Source organism: Diachasma alloeum, unplaced genomic scaffold, assembly GCF_001412515.2.
Source record: "Diachasma alloeum isolate Michigan unplaced genomic scaffold, Dall2.0 Dall_scaffold_00308, whole genome shotgun sequence".
In the NCBI taxonomy this organism is placed as follows: Eukaryota; Metazoa; Arthropoda; class Insecta; order Hymenoptera; family Braconidae; genus Diachasma; species Diachasma alloeum.
Genome location: NW_021680447.1, coordinates 1,142,666 through 1,161,221, shown reverse-complemented (window position 1 = coordinate 1,161,221; position 18,556 = coordinate 1,142,666). Strand labels below are relative to the sequence as shown.

Below are 18,556 nucleotides of genomic sequence, written 5' to 3'. Positions count from 1 at the left end.
AATTGAAAGCCCTAGTGGACCATATTTCGGCAACGGATTGATGGATTTTGATTAAAAAAATTGATCATTATTTATTACACAAAAAGGAATAACTTTTGTCATGAACATGTTCTTCTATTTGCCAATGTTTCCCATAAAAAAAAATCATCAAAAAAACCACTTAATTTGTTTATAACTATTAATTGCACGCACTTACATAAAAAACACCACCGGATTCGGATTTCTCATACCCGAAAACATAAGAAAACACCTCAAAACCTTACCGCACTAGAAGTGCTCACGGGAAGGGGGTATTTGGTAATGTTCTATTTGTATGTTCAACTACTCGGCCCAATGATGTAATTCAGCAATTAAAATGTAGTGGAAGACTTTTGAAAAATTAATGGATAATTGACATAGTCAATTCTTGATGCTTAAATTTGGAAAAATTGTTACACTTCCGAAAAATAATTATTACATTATAACATTATGAATCTTTCTCCTAAAATAGAGTTTCTAAGCTGTTCAGATTTTCACAGTGTTTTCTGACGATTGAAAATAGCCAGCCAAACGAAGACCCTCAAAATTCACATAATGAAAACACTCCGGAATGTTGGATAACCTAGGGTCAAGTGGGGCTTGAATAGAAGCCCTGATATGCAACTCCATATCATTGGCAACTACTTATCACTACGCAGATATAACCAAGGATTTGTACGCAATAAATACCCAAAGTACTTGAATAACTTGATCCATTCATTCTACGTTGTAGAATAAAAATAAATACATTGAATGCATTGAATAAATCCATTGAATTTTATTCTTCATTTCCATGTTCACAAATCTTCTGTTAAAATCAAGTGAGAATTCGTAGAAAATAAATAAGAGAATGAGAAAATAAATCCAACTTCATGAGGTGTAAAAAAGCTGTTGATGATTTTCTTTTAATCAACATATCTCACACAGTTTTCACCCCTTCATTTACCGCTGGAATTATTTATTCTCATGCAGCTGGCGATGAAAAACAAATATTAACGCACGCGAATGAGTTTCAAACCTCGGGGATGTAACACACATCCCAAATGGGTAACAAAGTATTAAAATTCCACAGGCATCCTGAAAACAATTGCAAAATTCTCCCAGCCGATGATTTATTATTCAATGTAAAACCGAATTATTTCATACATCATATTATCATAATGAGATTAATAATTCGGCACGATGAGTGAATAATTAATTAGTCTTGATTAATTTTTTTCACTCAAGGTACGGCGGCTGGTCATTATCCCACTGGAAAGATGATCCATTATTTGTGGTTTGGTTCAATAACAAAGGACACCATTCATTACCAGCGTATCTCAATTCGCTGAATGGCGCGATTTTACGGGCGTCTGGGGTGCCCGGCCGTATAACAACTTTTAATCATCCACTGAAGTTATCCAGTGACCAACTGAATCGCACCAGTGTGTGAGTATTAAATAACAACTCTTGTTTTTCAAGTGAGACTGTTCTATTCTGTGATTCCGAAAAATTTTGCGATAAAGTTTCTGCGGGCCCGGATATTGTCGAATAAAACTCGTGATCCCGAACCGTGCGAGTCATAACATTGCGAGAACGATATTGTTGCGGATATTTAGTTGTTCATGGCGGGACTTTTTATGACTTGTCATTCACGAGGCAGTAGGCTACACACGTGATTGAGAGTGTTTTTCAAAGTCGGATAGGCGGACCCATTCACAGTCACCGACCGAAAGATTGACGGCTTCAACTTTTCGCTTCCGAGTGGAAGCATTGTAATCGTTCAAATTTAAGTTTTGGATTTTTTGTGTTATTATATTGATTCATTATGATTCAAAAAGTCCGGAAATGCAATTTTTGGACCGTGTCCGTACACGGAGAAGAATTTTTTATAAAAATTATCCTATGGTTGTATAAAAGTGTATCATGAATCATCGTTTCCTCATTTCTATCCTGAAATTTAGTAAAAATTAAGATATGATGATCAAATTTTATTCTACGTTAGAGAAAGTTTATCCTGACGCATAATAGATTGTACCCTTCCAGTCCAATAATTTTTATCTAGATAACAACGAAAATTTTAGAACGGTTGGTAAATTTTACCCTACCGGTACAGTAATTTTTACTCTACCGGGACGGTAATTTTTATTTTTATTAGGATAACATTTCTCTAACGTAGAATAAAATTTGATCATCATATATTAATTTTTACTAAATTTCGGGATAGAAATGAGGAAACGATGACTCATGATACACTTTTATACAGCGGTAGGAAAATTTTTAACAAAAATTTCTCTCCGTGTACTGAGAATTGAATCTTTTTTTTTCAGATGCAGATATTGTTGAGCTCTATCGCTCGCCATTAATTAAAATTTAATTCATCCATTAGTTTTTTCAATTTTTGAATTTTTTCGAAAATCGGTTGTCCCAAGATAACTAAAAAAAATGTTCCGAATTGATTGAATGATGGCTTGAAAAAATTGTTTGGATGTTCCTTTGGTCGAGCTCGAAGATGAAGGCGATAGCAATACTCGTTATTTTGATTTATTTGAAAATTTTCAAAAATTATGTATTTTTTGAAAATCAGAATTCCGGGGATATCTTTCAATATCATGCTCCAAATGAATTGAATCACAGCGTAAAATGTTTGGTTTTATGCCATTAAGTCGAAGTTAAAAGATTATTATGATAGCTGTATTGGTTGATTTGATTTTTATGATGATTGTTGAAAATTTTGAATTTTTCATGAATTTCCCTGAAAGTGAGCTTTCTGATGGTTTCTTCAAATGTGATGTTTCAAATTCATTCAAGTATGTGTAAATAAAATTTATCTATGAACATTTTATCGAAGGGCTGAAGGGAGAGATAGAACTGTAAAAAAGACAATCGGTTGTACAGAAGACAAGGGATAATAAGAATAATGATGCTGATAACATTCAACCAAGTTGAAAATCTGACAAAATTTAGAAAAAGAGAATCGTATTGAATTTAATAAAATGAAATAAACAGTGAATGATACATGATCATATTGCCAATTTATTATGCTTTTTTCATATACAATTTATCCTCGTCTTCGCGACAAATACAAAATCTCTTAACGAAAGTTTTTGTTTCCTCGGTGTAGCGGGAGATATTCATAATCCTTAATCTTCAATGCGAAATTGTGCTTATGCTACTTACAAACTGGTCGAGAAGAAGTCAATCTCGTGCGCAGAAATTGATGACACATTTTTCAACCTCCCCTTCGGAGCCAGCCAATCGATTAATATAATCCTCTCCGTAATCCTCTACTCAATGGGACCACCTCTTGAATTATTGACATTGCATTTTATCCCTGGGCGGACTCAATGGGCTTACATAGAGCGCTTTGTACCTCTCATGTAAAGACGTGCATGTATGTTGGGCACGTTGTTACAACTTTTCGAGAGCAAAAAATTCAAAACTTCGGGGGTTACGTTGTGTAAAGTCGCAGTGATGTAGACAGCAAACAGTGTTTCCAACTCTTGCATTGGGCTCAACTCAAATTTTTCCCGGGGGACAATTTGTGTGGCGGAAAATTAGTAAATACACTGGCCTCAAATAAAAATTTTAATGAAGGCGCATGTTTAGAGGACTCAATTTTTTGAACAAATATAAATGTAAATAAGACATCCCTGGGAATAGATACATGTTTTCATTCAATATTTGTACTTTCGTGGGAAAAAAATTAATTTTCCACTCAGAAAATGCTTATACGGAGAGGGAAGTTGAATAAAAGTACTAGAAAATCGCGACTAATTTCACTATATGAAAGGTAATCGGAGAGCGAAATTGTAGTTCAATAAAAAATACCTTTTGCGAAGGACATGGGAGATTAAAAATAATTGATTTCCAGTCTCTATATCGACTCCAACCACATTCACTTTTTCTAATAAAAAATGTTAATCACGCACCGCAGTCTCGTCTACTCCGCGAATTATTCCACTTTCTTCTCCCCAAATTTTTGTGGAAATCAATCCGCGTACCAGAGGACGAGTGAATATCCTAGGATCCAATAAAAATTGTCAACGTAAACAAATCCCTTTTTTACAGAGAAGAAAATATCTTCATTTAATATTTGGATTTCTGTGAATTAAAAAATTCGATGTCAACATTCTCTAAAATGAAAGCCTTTTACGAATTTAATATTCCCACCCAAACGCCCTCAGATACGAATCAAAATGACATTGTACCCCACTGCACACGGTAAATCCCACAAAGATAAAAATAATTGATTCCCAGTCTCCATATCGACTCCAACCACATCAACTTTTTCTAATAGAAAATGTTAATGACCCACTGGAGTCTCGTTCACTACAAAAATTATTCCGTTTTCCCTTTCCTCCGCGGATAGTAGAGGTCTCAAGAGGCAGACACTCGCGTTTCTCGTCCACGACTCGTTAAACTTCTGTTTGCCTTCGGACTTGCCAGGGTTCATGGGACTTTGTAATTGCTTTTCCAAGTTGAGTCTGTTCGCTTTTTCTCGTGGGAGTCGGGGGGGTTTGAACGACTCACAGTCAAAGAAAAGAAAAGTACAATGAAATATGGAAAGCCGGTGGAAGAGCTCACCCAAAACAGTATCAATTACTCCGTTAGATGAATGATCAGAGGAACTTCAATTTACAGTTGAGGTATCCCTCATTGCTGATGTATAAACTGGGATTATTTGCAGGCTCCAGCACGTGGCGGATGTTGGAATTGCTCTGGTGCTGTTGATTGCCTTCAGTCTGGTTGCTGCGCAAGGTGCGAAGGAACTTGTGAGAGAAAGATTGTCCGAGGAGAAACGTATTCTGTATCTCGCAGGAGTCCATCCTGTTACCTATTGGACAACTGCATTTGTCTGGGATCTTCTTGTTTTCCTTTGGTCAATTGCACTCGCTGTCATTGTTTTCGAAATTTTTGGATTACCGGCTTACGTTGCGAGAGACAATCTGCAAGGGATTGTTCTTCTTCTGGTGCTTTTTTCGTAAGTCAACATCATTATGCATCAATTACCGGTGTTGGGAAAAAAATCACCCTTACGCTCTCATTCATATGATTTCACCTCAATTTATGTATGGAAAATTCATATTGAATGTGAAATATCTAGATGAAAACATCGCACGTTCACTGGAACATTTATTGAATACCTGTTTGAATTTCATAGGAATTGCACTCTTTTGTCCCCATTTATATTAAAAATTATATTTCGCTTTTTTAAGGTATTTGACAGACGTAAGTTAATAGATTACTTTACAATTATGCCAACCGTTTCCGTTCATCATTAAAAACTCCTCACTTCTCAGCCAAACGATCATTATACACTGTTAGAAATTTTTTAAATTTCGAGGAAGATATAGTAAATTGCAAGAGAGTGACATTGAATCGCATTTAGGGAAAAACAGGTTATGAAATTTCAAGATTTAGGTAGAATTCACCTGAAAATTGGGAAAAACTAATCGAATCAAAGTAAGTTGACTACACTGTTAGAACATTACTCTTGACATTTTATGTGAAAAAGCTTGAAATTTTTAACAACGACAAAGTTACATGAAATTTCTGGATATTTATCCATTGACGAATCAGTTAATTTCTTGAATATTCAAGTAATTCTCGATTTCCAAATCCATACGGTACCGGAAAACCTTGAAAATTTTGAAAATCCGGGCAACAACTTTTCTTAATTCTCAATCTGTTGAAAATTGAATTGTACGTAATGTTAAGTTTTCACGATGAGTTTGGAAATTCAAGCTTTCATTGAAAAATCAATGATTGTTTAATATGAAAAACCCAATTTTATTGAATTTTCAAGATGAACGAGAAATGTAGTGAACACTTTCATTTGAAATTGAATTCAACCTCACAATATTGAAAATTCAGATGACACAGTGACTGAAAATTCAAGAAATTTCTAACAGTGTACTTCAATTTTTTTCGCATTTCATGATTTTTCCGATTTCCGGGTGATTTCAAATCTAAAAATCATCCTATTAAAATTTCCGTTTGTAGCTTTCTTCATTCTAGTATTTTGGACATTGTGTAACGATTTCAAGGTGATCGGATCATTTTTATTCACTTTGTAGACTTTTAGGGATCGAAATCGTGTTTTTTTATTTTTTTGAATTCTGACATTTAATATTGTGACTTAATTTGATAGATATCATTACAAGGAATTTTTGAGATACTGCTGTATTTTCTTCTTCACTGTAACACCATAATTTGTAGGGAATAATAACAACCCTTGACTTCCTCCTACCAAAGATCTATTGAAAAATTGCACTGGAAAATTATATAATTTTCAGTACAAAATTATAAAAATCAAATATAGTTCCCCAAGAATGCATCAAGTTTTCTTTGAATTGATCCATTCTTGAATGTTTACATGGAGATTAGTTCATCCGCTTAATTTTCATAAATGAGATATGATCGTCTCATTCTGCGAAATGCAGTCTATAAACTTTACTTCCCAAACACCGGAAAAAATGTTCTTCAAACAATAAACTTTTTCTCTGCGCATCAACCCACATTCACACCCACCGAGTGAAGCTCTTTCCCAGCAGAACAAATCGATGAAATCCCCAGCGTAGTATTTACGAGACTCCCGAAATATCGAAACTAAATGTGATTACCCAACTCACTTGTTTTTATTGATTAAAAAAAATACCGGTATCAATAGTAATATATTATCCCCTCAATGCTCCGATATTTCATGCACCAGTCATTTTATTGAAATATCTCAGCATCTATAGGTGAAATTGATATCCAGTGATGTTTGTTTTAATTGAAAATTCGAATTTCACTCGAGCCATGAAAAATTATTCGAAAGCGAATTGGCGCAACACATCAATTTTTCAAATAATGAAATATAAGGGAAAACATTTCTGCACGAGTGTATTTTTATCCAATTTTTCAGTTGGGCATCAATTCCGTTCAGCCATTGTATGGAAAAAACCTTCGATGACGCCAGCCTGTCCAACATGGTTCTCTTCTGCCTCAACACATTTGTCGGAGTAATCTGTCTGGCAACCATCCTGGTGATTGACATAGTCGGAAAAAGTCAAGCAGCAAAAGACACACGCGAACTACTCCATAATTTGATGTTATTTTTCCCACAATACGCACTAGGTGATGCCCTCGTGCAGATGTCAACAAATGACATCACAGCTGAACTACTCGAGAGATTCAACATGGATACGTACAAGTCTCCGCTCGGCTGGTCGCTCATAGGACAGCATTACGTATACCTATTCACAGTTGGTGTTGTATTCTACCTGGTCAACATAGTGATAGAGTGCCGTCTCCACCCCTTCCGCAAAAAGGAAAGTCCAGTGGTTGAAAAAATCACCGATGAGGACGAAGACGTTTCAATGGAGAGAATACGCGTGGAGAACAGTGCTGACAGAGACATAGTTAAAACGGTCAGACTGAGAAAGGAATATCGCAGTGTTTACGGCAAAAATATAGCCGTTAAAAACCTGAGCTTTGGTGTACAAGCTGGCACTTGTTTCGGTTTGTTGGGCATTAATGGCGCTGGTAAGAGTACAACCTTCAAGATGTTAACAACAGAGATAACACCGACATCGGGTAAGATTATACTCAAGGGCCACCAAGTGGGCTTGAAGCCACTCTGCAATGGTGAAATTGGCTATTGCTCTCAGACTGATTCTCTCGATGGATTCCTCACTCCTCATCAGTGCTTAACTATTCACGGACAAATCTGCGGATTAACTGATGTAACCAGAGCCGTTGTCTCCATACTCAGAAGATTCGACCTATTAAAGTACTCCCATCAACGAGTCTCCAGTTTAAGTGGTGGCAATAAGCGGAAATTGTGCGCAGCAATTAGTGTTATGACTCCTGTTTCGGTTGTTCTTATGGACGAACCGACCAGCGGTATGGATCCAGCATCCAAGGAGCTTGTGGCACGTGCTATTCACCAAGTTACTCAGACCGAGGCCTGCGTTGTTATGACGTCTCATAGTGTGGCTGAGTGTGAAAAATTGTGCAGTCGAGTTGGAATTCTAGCACGCGCCGGACTACGATGTATCGGAAGCCCTCAGCATCTTAAACACAAGTATGCATAGAGGCCTGTTGGCTGGTCTTTTTGCCCATTGTGTTCTCGTCTTGCTATTCATATGAACACGAGTGCACGCCCCCATGTAAATACAAGCCCACTTCCGCCCTGACAAACAAAACTCCAATTAAAATGCATAACGGGATCAATTAAAGCATTTTTCCCGCATTTATCGATGTTGTTCAGCGAAATAATTGGTTCGTTTATTCTGATTACTAATCAGTTAATAATAACTTTCAATGGGGGACGGGAGGGGGAAGGGAAGAGTGAATGGACGGGAAAATGACCTTAATGAAGAATAAGCCATTAGCTTGAGAGGGATTAAGTGAAGATTCCTTTGATAACAAAATGCTACGGCAAGATTGAAACGCATTAACCGACGGGAAAAGCGGAGGAGACACAAACGAAGGACCACTTTGTCACTTATTCGTTTTAATTGGGATACATTACACGCCTGGAATATAATATCTCCACGGGTTTTCCTTCATTCTATCTCAACTGCATCGCCTCTTCGACCATACTCGGGGGGTACTTAATGCACACTTGCGCAGACTCACTAACAGAATAACGTATGACGTCATAAATATTTAAACTCGCTTACCCGCCCTGCCTTTTTTATTTTTCCTTTTTTTGTTCGCCGTATCCTGAATCCGTTCGTTTCGTACGAGGTACGTGTACCCAAAATCGACTGGGGTAAAGATTTATGAGGGAGTGTCATTCATGATTTATCCGTAAATCCCGTCCCTCTGATTATGTTAAATTTTCATTATTACAGGTACGGCGAGGGTTACGTAGCTTTTTTGAGATTTCCACGATCAATTGTTGTCAATGAATTGGAGGATGTGATATATCGGTATTTTCCGATGGCTCAGGTAGGTTACCGGGCAAAATTGCGTACGTAAATTTCAACACACGGATTTAACACAGGCGTTTTCAACACTTGACATTTTAACGTGTAATAATTTAACACGGGTGTAGGTTTGTGTGTGTATTTGAAGTTTTGTGTCAATTGAGGAATTAGTAACAGGATGAATCAGAGTATTCGAGTATTTCTGGATCCTCGGGGTAATTGAAATTTAATGCAGATTTAGGCCTCGATCACTCGCACAATGAGCGCGGCGCCGCGGGTTTTCGGTTTTTTATATTTTAACGTGTTTCTAGAGACTTAAAAATCCACTTAAAAATTATAAAAAATTAGAGTTCCTAGGTAAATTTTTTTATTAAGCATTGGCTACATCTGTTCTTTTTCTCGGTAAATTTGTTTAGCTAAAGAAAACAAAGAAACATGGAATTGACAGAAAAACGGCGCTGCGCTGCCGCAATCGACAGTGTTGCTACATTCACTGTCGCTTGCTTCATGTGTGCTGTGTATAAGCGCCAACATGGCAACAGCGCGCGCGGTGTAACCCAGCGGCGCTGCGATAACCGTGTGATGGATGAAGGCTGGCGGCCGAGCGAGAGTGATCGAGGGTTAATACAATTCAATAAAGATAATATTTTTTGTGATTATGAGTATTGGGAGTTGATTTCAAAGACTGTGAAGACTGTGAAGTGTTCTGTAGTATGATATTATTTTGTTGTGATTAGTTCAATTGCAATTTGATATCAATTTATTGAATTTGCCGTTTTACTGATTTATATGTTCTCATTTATTGATGCAATTCACTGTATTGTTGTTCTTGTTTTTTGATTTTTCATTAAATGAATTCTCATGCCAAAGGTAAATATTTAGTGATTTCGAAGACTGCACTGTTAGAAATCTATTGAAATTTAAATCACAATGTCATCTGAATTTCGAATGCCGTGTGGTTGAATTCAATTTCGAATGGAAGCGTTCACTAAATTTCTCATCCATCTTGAAAATTCAAGAAAATTGGGTTTTTCGTGTTAAATAATCATTGATTTTTCAATGAAAGCTTGAATTTCCAAACTCATCGTGAAAATTGAATATCAGATACAACTCAATTTTCAATAGATTGAGAATTTAGAAAAGCCTGAATTTATTGCCTGAATTTTCAAAATTTTCGAGATTTTTCAGTGCCGTTTGGATCTGAAAATCGAGAATTACTTGAATATTCAAAAGATTAACTGATTCATCGATGAATAAGTATGCAGAAATTTCATGTAACTTTGTCATTGTGAAAAATTTCAAGCTTTTTCACGTAAAATTTCAAAACTAATTTTCAGTTTGTGTTGAATGTGTGTGTTGAATATTTTTGTATTATGTTTTGTTTGTCCTGAATTGGCTCGTGTTAACATTTACGCGTATCATTTTGCCATGTAATCCTCAGGTATTCTCAAGACAGGCCAAAGCAGCGCGATTACTGATACCGCAGAACGAAGAGCTGTTGCTCAGTGAAATTTTCACAAAGTTGAAATGCCTTGCTTGTGACTTGAAAGCAACAGACTACACACTCACCCAGAGCTCCTTGGACCAGGTACGATGATTTTACGATACATTCATATTTATAGTTTGCATGGGAAATTCAACACCATACTGTGGCTTTTACCACTTAACTCGCTGGGTGTAGACGTATTACCGTGACGTTACTCACAATGCCGGGTTTAAAGAATATTAATGGAGGCCATCTTGGGTTGCGAACTAAGGGGACATACCTGAACAGGCGAGCAACCCTCGGTGACTCCAGCCATACCGTGTCCAGCACTCACAGTGCTAATATACCCGACTAATGTCCATAGTTACCTTTTTCGCGTCCCATCTTCGTAACCACTTTTCTGCATAAAAGGGGGAAAAGGAGATTCCCTTTGTGAGACAGGATCTCACTGAGAAGCTGGGTAATTCGATAGCACTTTGATGAAATATCAACTATTATTCTTCTCTTTATTTTGTAAGGGTAGAAGGGCTCGATGCACGGAAAAATAAGAAATTTATTGGAAAGTTCGGTGATCCTGAGAAAAAATTATGAAGGAAAATATGTTATTACGTGATCTTGTGGGAAACAATCGAGGCTTCATTAATTGTTAATAGTCTTTACAGAAGATAGATGGATAGAAGTGTTTTTTTATTGAATGATAGAACCTACGAATAGTCATGTAATTTTCGTCAAAAAGAATTACTTTCGGCGAAAGTGAAAAAATTGAATTGTCTTCGATCGTAATCATGAGGAGACAGGATATTTATTTTAATGGATATTTTAATGGTATATTCGAATTAACATCCGATTAATGAAAATCCCATAAATGAGCGAAGTTGCTTTACATCTTCACGCGGCATTCATCCGATCATAACTTCTTTAGTCCTTACTCACCACATACAATACAGATTAATAACATCTTCAGCTACATCTTTATTCTGTTGGAATAGTGAGTCCACAGAGTAACGATGTAACTGAAGATGTTTTAAATTAGTAAAATATAGGTTTTTTTAAATAGAGATTTCAAGTGTAATTGCAACAATGCCTAACCATTACCCTCAATACTCCCTATGAGTGGATAGAAACTAAATTTGTTGATCCTATTTAAAAATATTTGATAAACGAATGATATCCTAGTTGGGTGACGAAAAAAATTGGATAAAAATCAAATGTTAAACAATGGGATTTGTAAACGAGAAATCCTGATAATCTTTTTTCGCGTTCATCTCCGAGTTGATAAACTTATGTGTAAAATCGTCATATTATTAGGGTCTTCTTCTCAAATGTGACACTTTGATGATGATGGAATTTATCATTGTAATTTCTGCATGAGATACTCTAAATTTTTCCATTTCAGTACAATAATTTTATTCCAAATACGAGCAGGAACTGGGGAAAAAATTAAAAAGTATATTTTAACGCATTTTAGTCCCATATAAGTCCAAGTGCATGCATTTTCTTTATGTGAAGAATCCAATCAATACACTTTTCCCGATCTCTAGCATTTTAACGAGCTGTAAATATATCGCATATGCTTACAATTACTCCAGACATTTTTTTCCAACTCGTTAGTATCTCTCACTCATTAGCGTTAATAACAGTCTCGATGAATTTCGACGTCCTCCAGTTGGGCTGCAAATGAATATAAAAAAATGGTGTGCTCAATCCGGACGCCCTATCTCAGGAGCATCGGGTGCCTATAAACAGGAACTTTTTTCCCATTTAGCCCATTAACGTGAATCTCGTTCCACCCCACTTTGCCGAGTTCAACGCTAGTATTGCTGCACTCCCACCCTTTCAAGCAAGCACAGTAAGATCTAGTACGCTTTTCACGTAAATGGGTTCAATAACATGGGTCCTTAAGCTGCTCCCACGGGAATAGCAGTTATGATTTTCTTCTTAGAAACCTCAAGCATGCTTTCTGAATTTGAAACTCGCGCAAATCCACAGAATTGTAATGAATATGGAATTGTATGTTTCGTCACTGTGTCGAATTAGTATATTTCGTAACGAGTGCTAAAAAACATTTTTTCACGAGTTACGAACAATATTTTTCATCACAATGTGGCGGAAATTGGATTTTTAGGCACGCGGAGCGTGCCGAAAAGTTCACTTTTCGTCACAGCGTGATGAAAAATATTTTTCTGGTGAATATAGGCAGCCCGAAAAATGATTTATTCAAATCAAATGAGTGAGTTTATTTAAATACTACGAAATAAATTTTTTTATTTAAGGCCCAGGTGTACTATCTTTCGAATGTTATCTCGATGTTTTCTTTTCATCTTTCGTCATCTGAAATTGTCAATCAAGTTCTGCATCATGCAGCAGTTTTGAAAAGTTATGACTGAATAATGAAAAAAAAGTAGAAAAAATTCTTAATCTTTTCAAAAAGCATTTTTAATTTATATTCAGAATAAGTGGAATAACAAGAAATTGAAAAATGTATCTGATTTACGGTGACAAATGGCGGCCTGTCACCCAATATCATGCAGGGGGAAGACTGATTTCGTAAATCGTTTTCCACACTGCACAGAGACATTTATTACGGAAAAGGCTCTTTGAAAAAAGTTGTAATATTTTGGAGAATTTTTTAATCACACTTTTATCACATAATAATGGCAGATGACTACATACCACTGTTTTGAAAATTGAGATACCTAGCTGTCACTTCCCATGGGGAGTTGGTATTTTGTTATCCACCATGGAAAATAACAGCTAATAGATAATTTGCCACGGCGAATCAGATATTTGTAATTCCCACTTTTTTCAACTCATTCTGAATCTCAATTAAAAACGCTCTTTGAAAAAGTTCAAAATTTTTTCTATTTTTTTAATCATTCTATCATAATTTTTGGGAATTTCTACATGATGTACCACTCAATTGACAATTTTGGATTACGAAAGATGAAAAAAATCCAGGTAACATTCGAAAGATAGTACACCCGGGCCTTGAATTGAACATTTTTTCTTTATTTGAGATTTTTGCAATATTAAAAAAATAAGTTATTTCATTATTAATAAATCTTTATTTGATCCAAACAAATTTTTCTTTAATAGTAAATGAAGAATTTTCTTATATTAAGAGCCGGTTGCGCCGACGCCTTTGATATTTCGCTGAAGAAATCAGTAGTGATATTAGATCATATTTTCTCGCAGTGTATTTTACACGATTTTTTAATTTTTTTTTTCTGCGACTTTCCATTCTCTGCTTATCAAGTTTTACAGGAAAAATAATTCAACTTTTTCCGGCCAATATTTACTCACAGTGGGGAGGAAGTTACCATAATCGGCTTAAAAATGAGTATAAAAGTTGCTAAATGTCATAAAAGGATTTTCCTCGGAGTGTTACAGTTAATGGCCCGAACTTTTGATTTCACGGTAGCATTTTATCGTGCACTCTTGATGATAAAAACAATGTATACCTTGGAGATGTATTTATCCCGCGAATAATTCATATTAAGTGTTAAAGAAGTGTAGGCAATTCTTGAGATACGATTTTTATTGTCGTGATATACCTAGAGAACGCTTTATGGCCTTCCATACAGACCTCCTTGTACCGACGACTTCACTGTTTCAAAAACTAACTTTATGATCATAAAGCCATTCATCCAAATCTATAGGGAACACTTCAGAGAGACAATCCTCCTTTTTTTGGGGGGAGAATGGTACATTAGAGCACTACACTGTTAGACATTTTTGAAATTTCATGGAAGACATTACAGTAAATCTCATGAGAGTAAAGTTAAATCGAATTTTGGGATAACCGTGGTTATGAAATTTGAAGTTTTAAATAGAATTCACGGAAATTTATGAGTTTTCAGTGGGAGTGAGATGGAAATTTTACAACTTGATTGAATTTTCAGCGGAACATGAATATTCAGAAACAAAATTATATGAATTTTCAATTTTTCCTTGAATTTTCCTGATTTTTCTGAATTTCCACAGAATAATTGAACTGAAAAGTCAAGTGTTTTGTCGATTTCCAGATCATTTGAACAGAATATCAATGGAATATTTGATTTTTCAATGACAAGATTTCCTGAAATTTCCGTGGAACTTGAACGAGACAAAAATTTCCGGAATTTGGTACGGAAAATTCAGACAAAAATTTTTAACAGTATACATCAAAATTTCGTGTGAATAAGTGATGGTTAAAAATTTCAAGATATTTTACTTCAAATTTCAGGAGGAATTTTCTAGCAGTGCGCATGACATTTAATACATAACCCTAGTATGGTCACCAGACGCGACAGTGCGACATTGGTTACAGCCGCGGGGATTCCCCTTCCTGTTATTTAGGCTTTAGCGTTGCCGAGTTCACTCTACCCTGTTCTGGTGCGTTTAGCGAGTTTCCAGCAACATCGCGTCATGGGCAACTTCATTTAAAATGGGAAAAAATTATTCAGTAGCATAAGTCGTAAAACGGTTTAAGTCGACTTATCTCCCAGTTGAATTTTTGAGGAATATTTTCGAATCTAAGGGAGATAGCGAAATTTTTGTAACTAGATTTGTTGTAGCTCTCAATTGGCTCAAAAAAAATTTTATAACAAAAATTCTGCTACCTCGCTTAGACTCCGAGATATTCATTGAAAACTAGTCAATAGTCAAAATTGACTTGCACCGTTTTACCATTTCGCTACTGAATTCATCTGTCTGAAATAATTTCTTTTCTTTAGGAATTTTGGGAACTATGTTGTTCTAAAAACTATTATAATTTTTTCGACACTTCAATTGACCAATTTTTTATTTTATTTTTCCGGTTAGCCGGTCAATTGTAATTAAAGAAAAACGACGCGCGGCGGTGTTTCCCTCATAGGGTGACCAATCTAGGGATAATGAAAGCGAAATTGATCAGCTCCAGGGATAGTCATATCCATAAATCATAATTACTGCTAAATTTAGACCCCGTCATTTAGTTAATATTGCTCTTAAATTTTTAAATATTTTATTAACCAATAATTTAGGTAGTAAGATTGCTGATTATTCGGTCAATCGATAATCCCCTTCAGAAATTAGAATTATTTACTGAATGGAAAATTAAAAATTCCATATCAAATATTTAATTCATCATTAATCAGAAAATTTACATTATCAATATTAAACTATTTTTAACCTTTGATATATATATTTGTGTACGTCCACGTGAAAAGGGCCCACTTTGTCGCATCTAGTTTCCGAGATATTCACGTTTTTCTCTCCACATCACCCATTTAAACCAATGTTAAATTGTTTTTTTGATCGTCTATACTGACGTCAGTTTTCATTCTATCGGGTTGATTTTGGGCTCAAAATGTGAGAAATCTGATCAAGATTATCGGAACATATATAACTCCAATACCGTCAAAGTGGGCCCTTTTCATGTGGACGCCCACATTTAAACCTTTACCAACCTAAGTCGCAAATCCTTTTCATTAATATTGATGAAATTTACCATTGATGGCCATTCTTGATCAGTTCCCACAACGCATTCTCAATTTTATCGACTCACACCTCCGTCTTGAATTCAACGAAATCTGCACAACAACTTTCCCAGTGCTATTCCCTTCCTTTTACGATTCTATCCGAACACACTTCATGATCTACGCGACGGGATAAAACATTCTCAATTTAATTTCGACATTATTGCCTGCTCCAATGCATCGATAACAGCGCGGAGCCATTTGCTCTCGCATATCACTTTCATCCCTAATGGATTTGACCATTAAATCCTGTCATTCGATCTGGAGAACTGGAAAAATGCTGTTTCCCGCGTTTCAAAGAAGTTCACGGAATTTCGTAAATACCTCTTCTTCACCCCACTCAGACTGTTCAAACGATAACAAGGGAGTGACTGTAAGTGATGAGTGCTCTGCTCACAGTTTGGGAAGAGTTTCGACAGTTTTCCCTTCTGCTCTTTCACTCTGTCACTCAAAGCACAGCACCCAGACTGCCACCTAAACAAGTAAAAGGATAGATAGGGAGAACTTTTCCTCGCGCTTCAATAAGATTTTCATCAAAAAAATTCAGTACGATGGATTGTGCATTCTTGATTCATAACTTTGGTGAAATTTATGGGAGGGAATGTATCAAAAATTTATGTTCGAATAACAAAATTCATCATCAGAAGTCGGCCGTTTTTTTTCTCCCCTGGAACTTCAAGTGTACAGTTTCAAGTTTAAAAGCACTGAGATTTCATCGAGTTTTCTCTCATCCCCGAAAAGAAAAATCGCCGTGTGAACTTTGGCTAATAAACTACCCAAACTACTTTTATAGCAGCGTCTTTTATTAAGGACTAACGGAAATCGTTGAGATGCAGCACCTCCTCTGGAATAACTCATACCAAATTTCATTATCACCATCGAAATAACTAACCCAACGTCAGTGTATTTTCCAGAGAGAGAAAAGTTTGGTGAAAATTATACTGCCGTTTTATAAAAGTGCATCATGACTCATTTTTTCCTCATTCTCATCCTGAAATTTATAAAATATTGAATATTGAAAAATGAAATTTGAAGCATTAACACAAATTTTATTCTCCGTTAGGAGAATTCTCATAATTACAAGAATTATTAAGATGGCATATCTTTTGCCTGGGGCACACTAAGTTTTATCCTTTGAATAATAATTTTTATAGGCATCGCAATTCAATTTATTTTTGTTGATGTTAGAACAGATTTATTTGTTTTGCATCTACACTAGCCTTTCTTCTCATATAATTCATATAATCAAGTAAAACTCTTTATTTGGAATTTTTCTAAATTGAGCTCCAAATAAATGATATATATTGATGAATTCGTTTTCTTCGAATAAAAAATAATAATTCTATTTCTAATTGAAATGAATATTTCTAAATTTAAAAATCTGGATTTACATGAAGAAAATATTGATTCATATTAAAAACAAATCTGGTGATTTAATGGGAAAAACACAGTGAATAATCATCGATTTTACTTTACGCACAAGTGATGAAATACACTATTCCGTATTTTTCTACCTATAACACAATCTAGCGACACTCCAACTGATGTTTTTATTCCTCTCCAGGTACTGGTGAACTTTTCTACTGGGAGTGAAGACGATTGCTCAGATTTGCGGTCCAATTCGAGAAGAAGGATAAATCTCAACTCGCAGCATAGCGTGGATGGCATTCACATGGATACATTTTGATGAAAAAAAATATATATTCTGGAGAATGGCAAACGAAATGGAATAAATCATGTCACGACTTCGTAATCTTTTTTTATTGTCTTCTGCTGCTGCAGCGGAGCGCTTTCCATTTCTAAAGAATGGAGGAGTATTTTTTACGATGGGTTGGGTTGAAATGGTTGAAAACATTGTTGAATGAAGGGATGCAGTTGTAATAAAATGACGACCTATATTCGTGTAGTCATCGATTGTTATGGGGCGGGGGGAGGGAAGGGGAGTGGTGGATTCATTAGTGAAGTATTGGAATATATCAATTCGACTTTTTATATCTCATTACGAAGTCGAGACGATCGGGTATTAAATAAGTGGTATAGAAAGTTCAAAATTTACTGATTTTTTTCTATGAGATATTTTCTATTGAAAAAAAATTCCTATTTGAAAAAAAAAACGCAGAAAAGCTGTCGAATTTGCCAATAAAATCATCGAAAAACTCACAGGCTTTAAAATACAGGTCCAATAGAATTTTTCCAGATGAATTTGGCTAAATTTTCCGGAAAACGACATTGAATTCGATTTAAGGAGAACAAGTCAATGAAATTTCAAGTTTCTCTGAAAAATCAAGTGAAGTCCCATTTTTTAGCGACAGGAATACGAAAATTCCCCAATTGATGTGAATTTTTAATTGAAAAATGAATATTCACTGCCAAATTCCCTTAAAATTTCAGGGAATTCCTTTAAAATTCTTGGAATTTTAAGAATTTATGAAGGAATCTCAGGAAAATTCAGAGGAATCTTGAATTCAAGGGGAGATTTCTCTGAATTTCCCAGATTTGTCATAAGTTCTCCCGGAATAATTGAACTGAATTTTACAGTTTCCACGGATTGTTTCATGAAATTATAGAGAAAGCCAAAAATTTCGAAATTTACATGCATTTTCCAGTGAAAATGAATATTTACTGCCGATTTTCCTTGAATTTTCAGGGAATTC

General features: G+C 35.5%; 1 protein-coding gene across 2 annotated transcripts in view; it reads left to right on the top strand.

Moving 5' to 3' along the window:
- The window catches only part of LOC107039836, a 42,883-nt gene extending 25,228 nt beyond the window's left edge, over positions 1-17,655 (top strand). For both annotated transcript variants that reach the window (XM_029126220.1, XM_015259663.1), the window contains 6 exons: positions 1,246-1,446; positions 4,688-4,981; positions 6,908-8,068; positions 8,844-8,940; positions 10,360-10,506; positions 17,467-17,655. In XM_029126220.1, coding sequence (XP_028982053.1) covers positions 1,246-1,446; positions 4,688-4,981; positions 6,908-8,068; positions 8,844-8,940; positions 10,360-10,506; positions 17,467-17,589 — 2,023 coding nt within the window. In that variant the 3' untranslated portion in view covers positions 17,590-17,655. The remainder of the gene's footprint in view (positions 1-1,245; positions 1,447-4,687; positions 4,982-6,907; positions 8,069-8,843; positions 8,941-10,359; positions 10,507-17,466) is intronic.
- Positions 17,656-18,556: the final 901 nt, after the last annotated feature.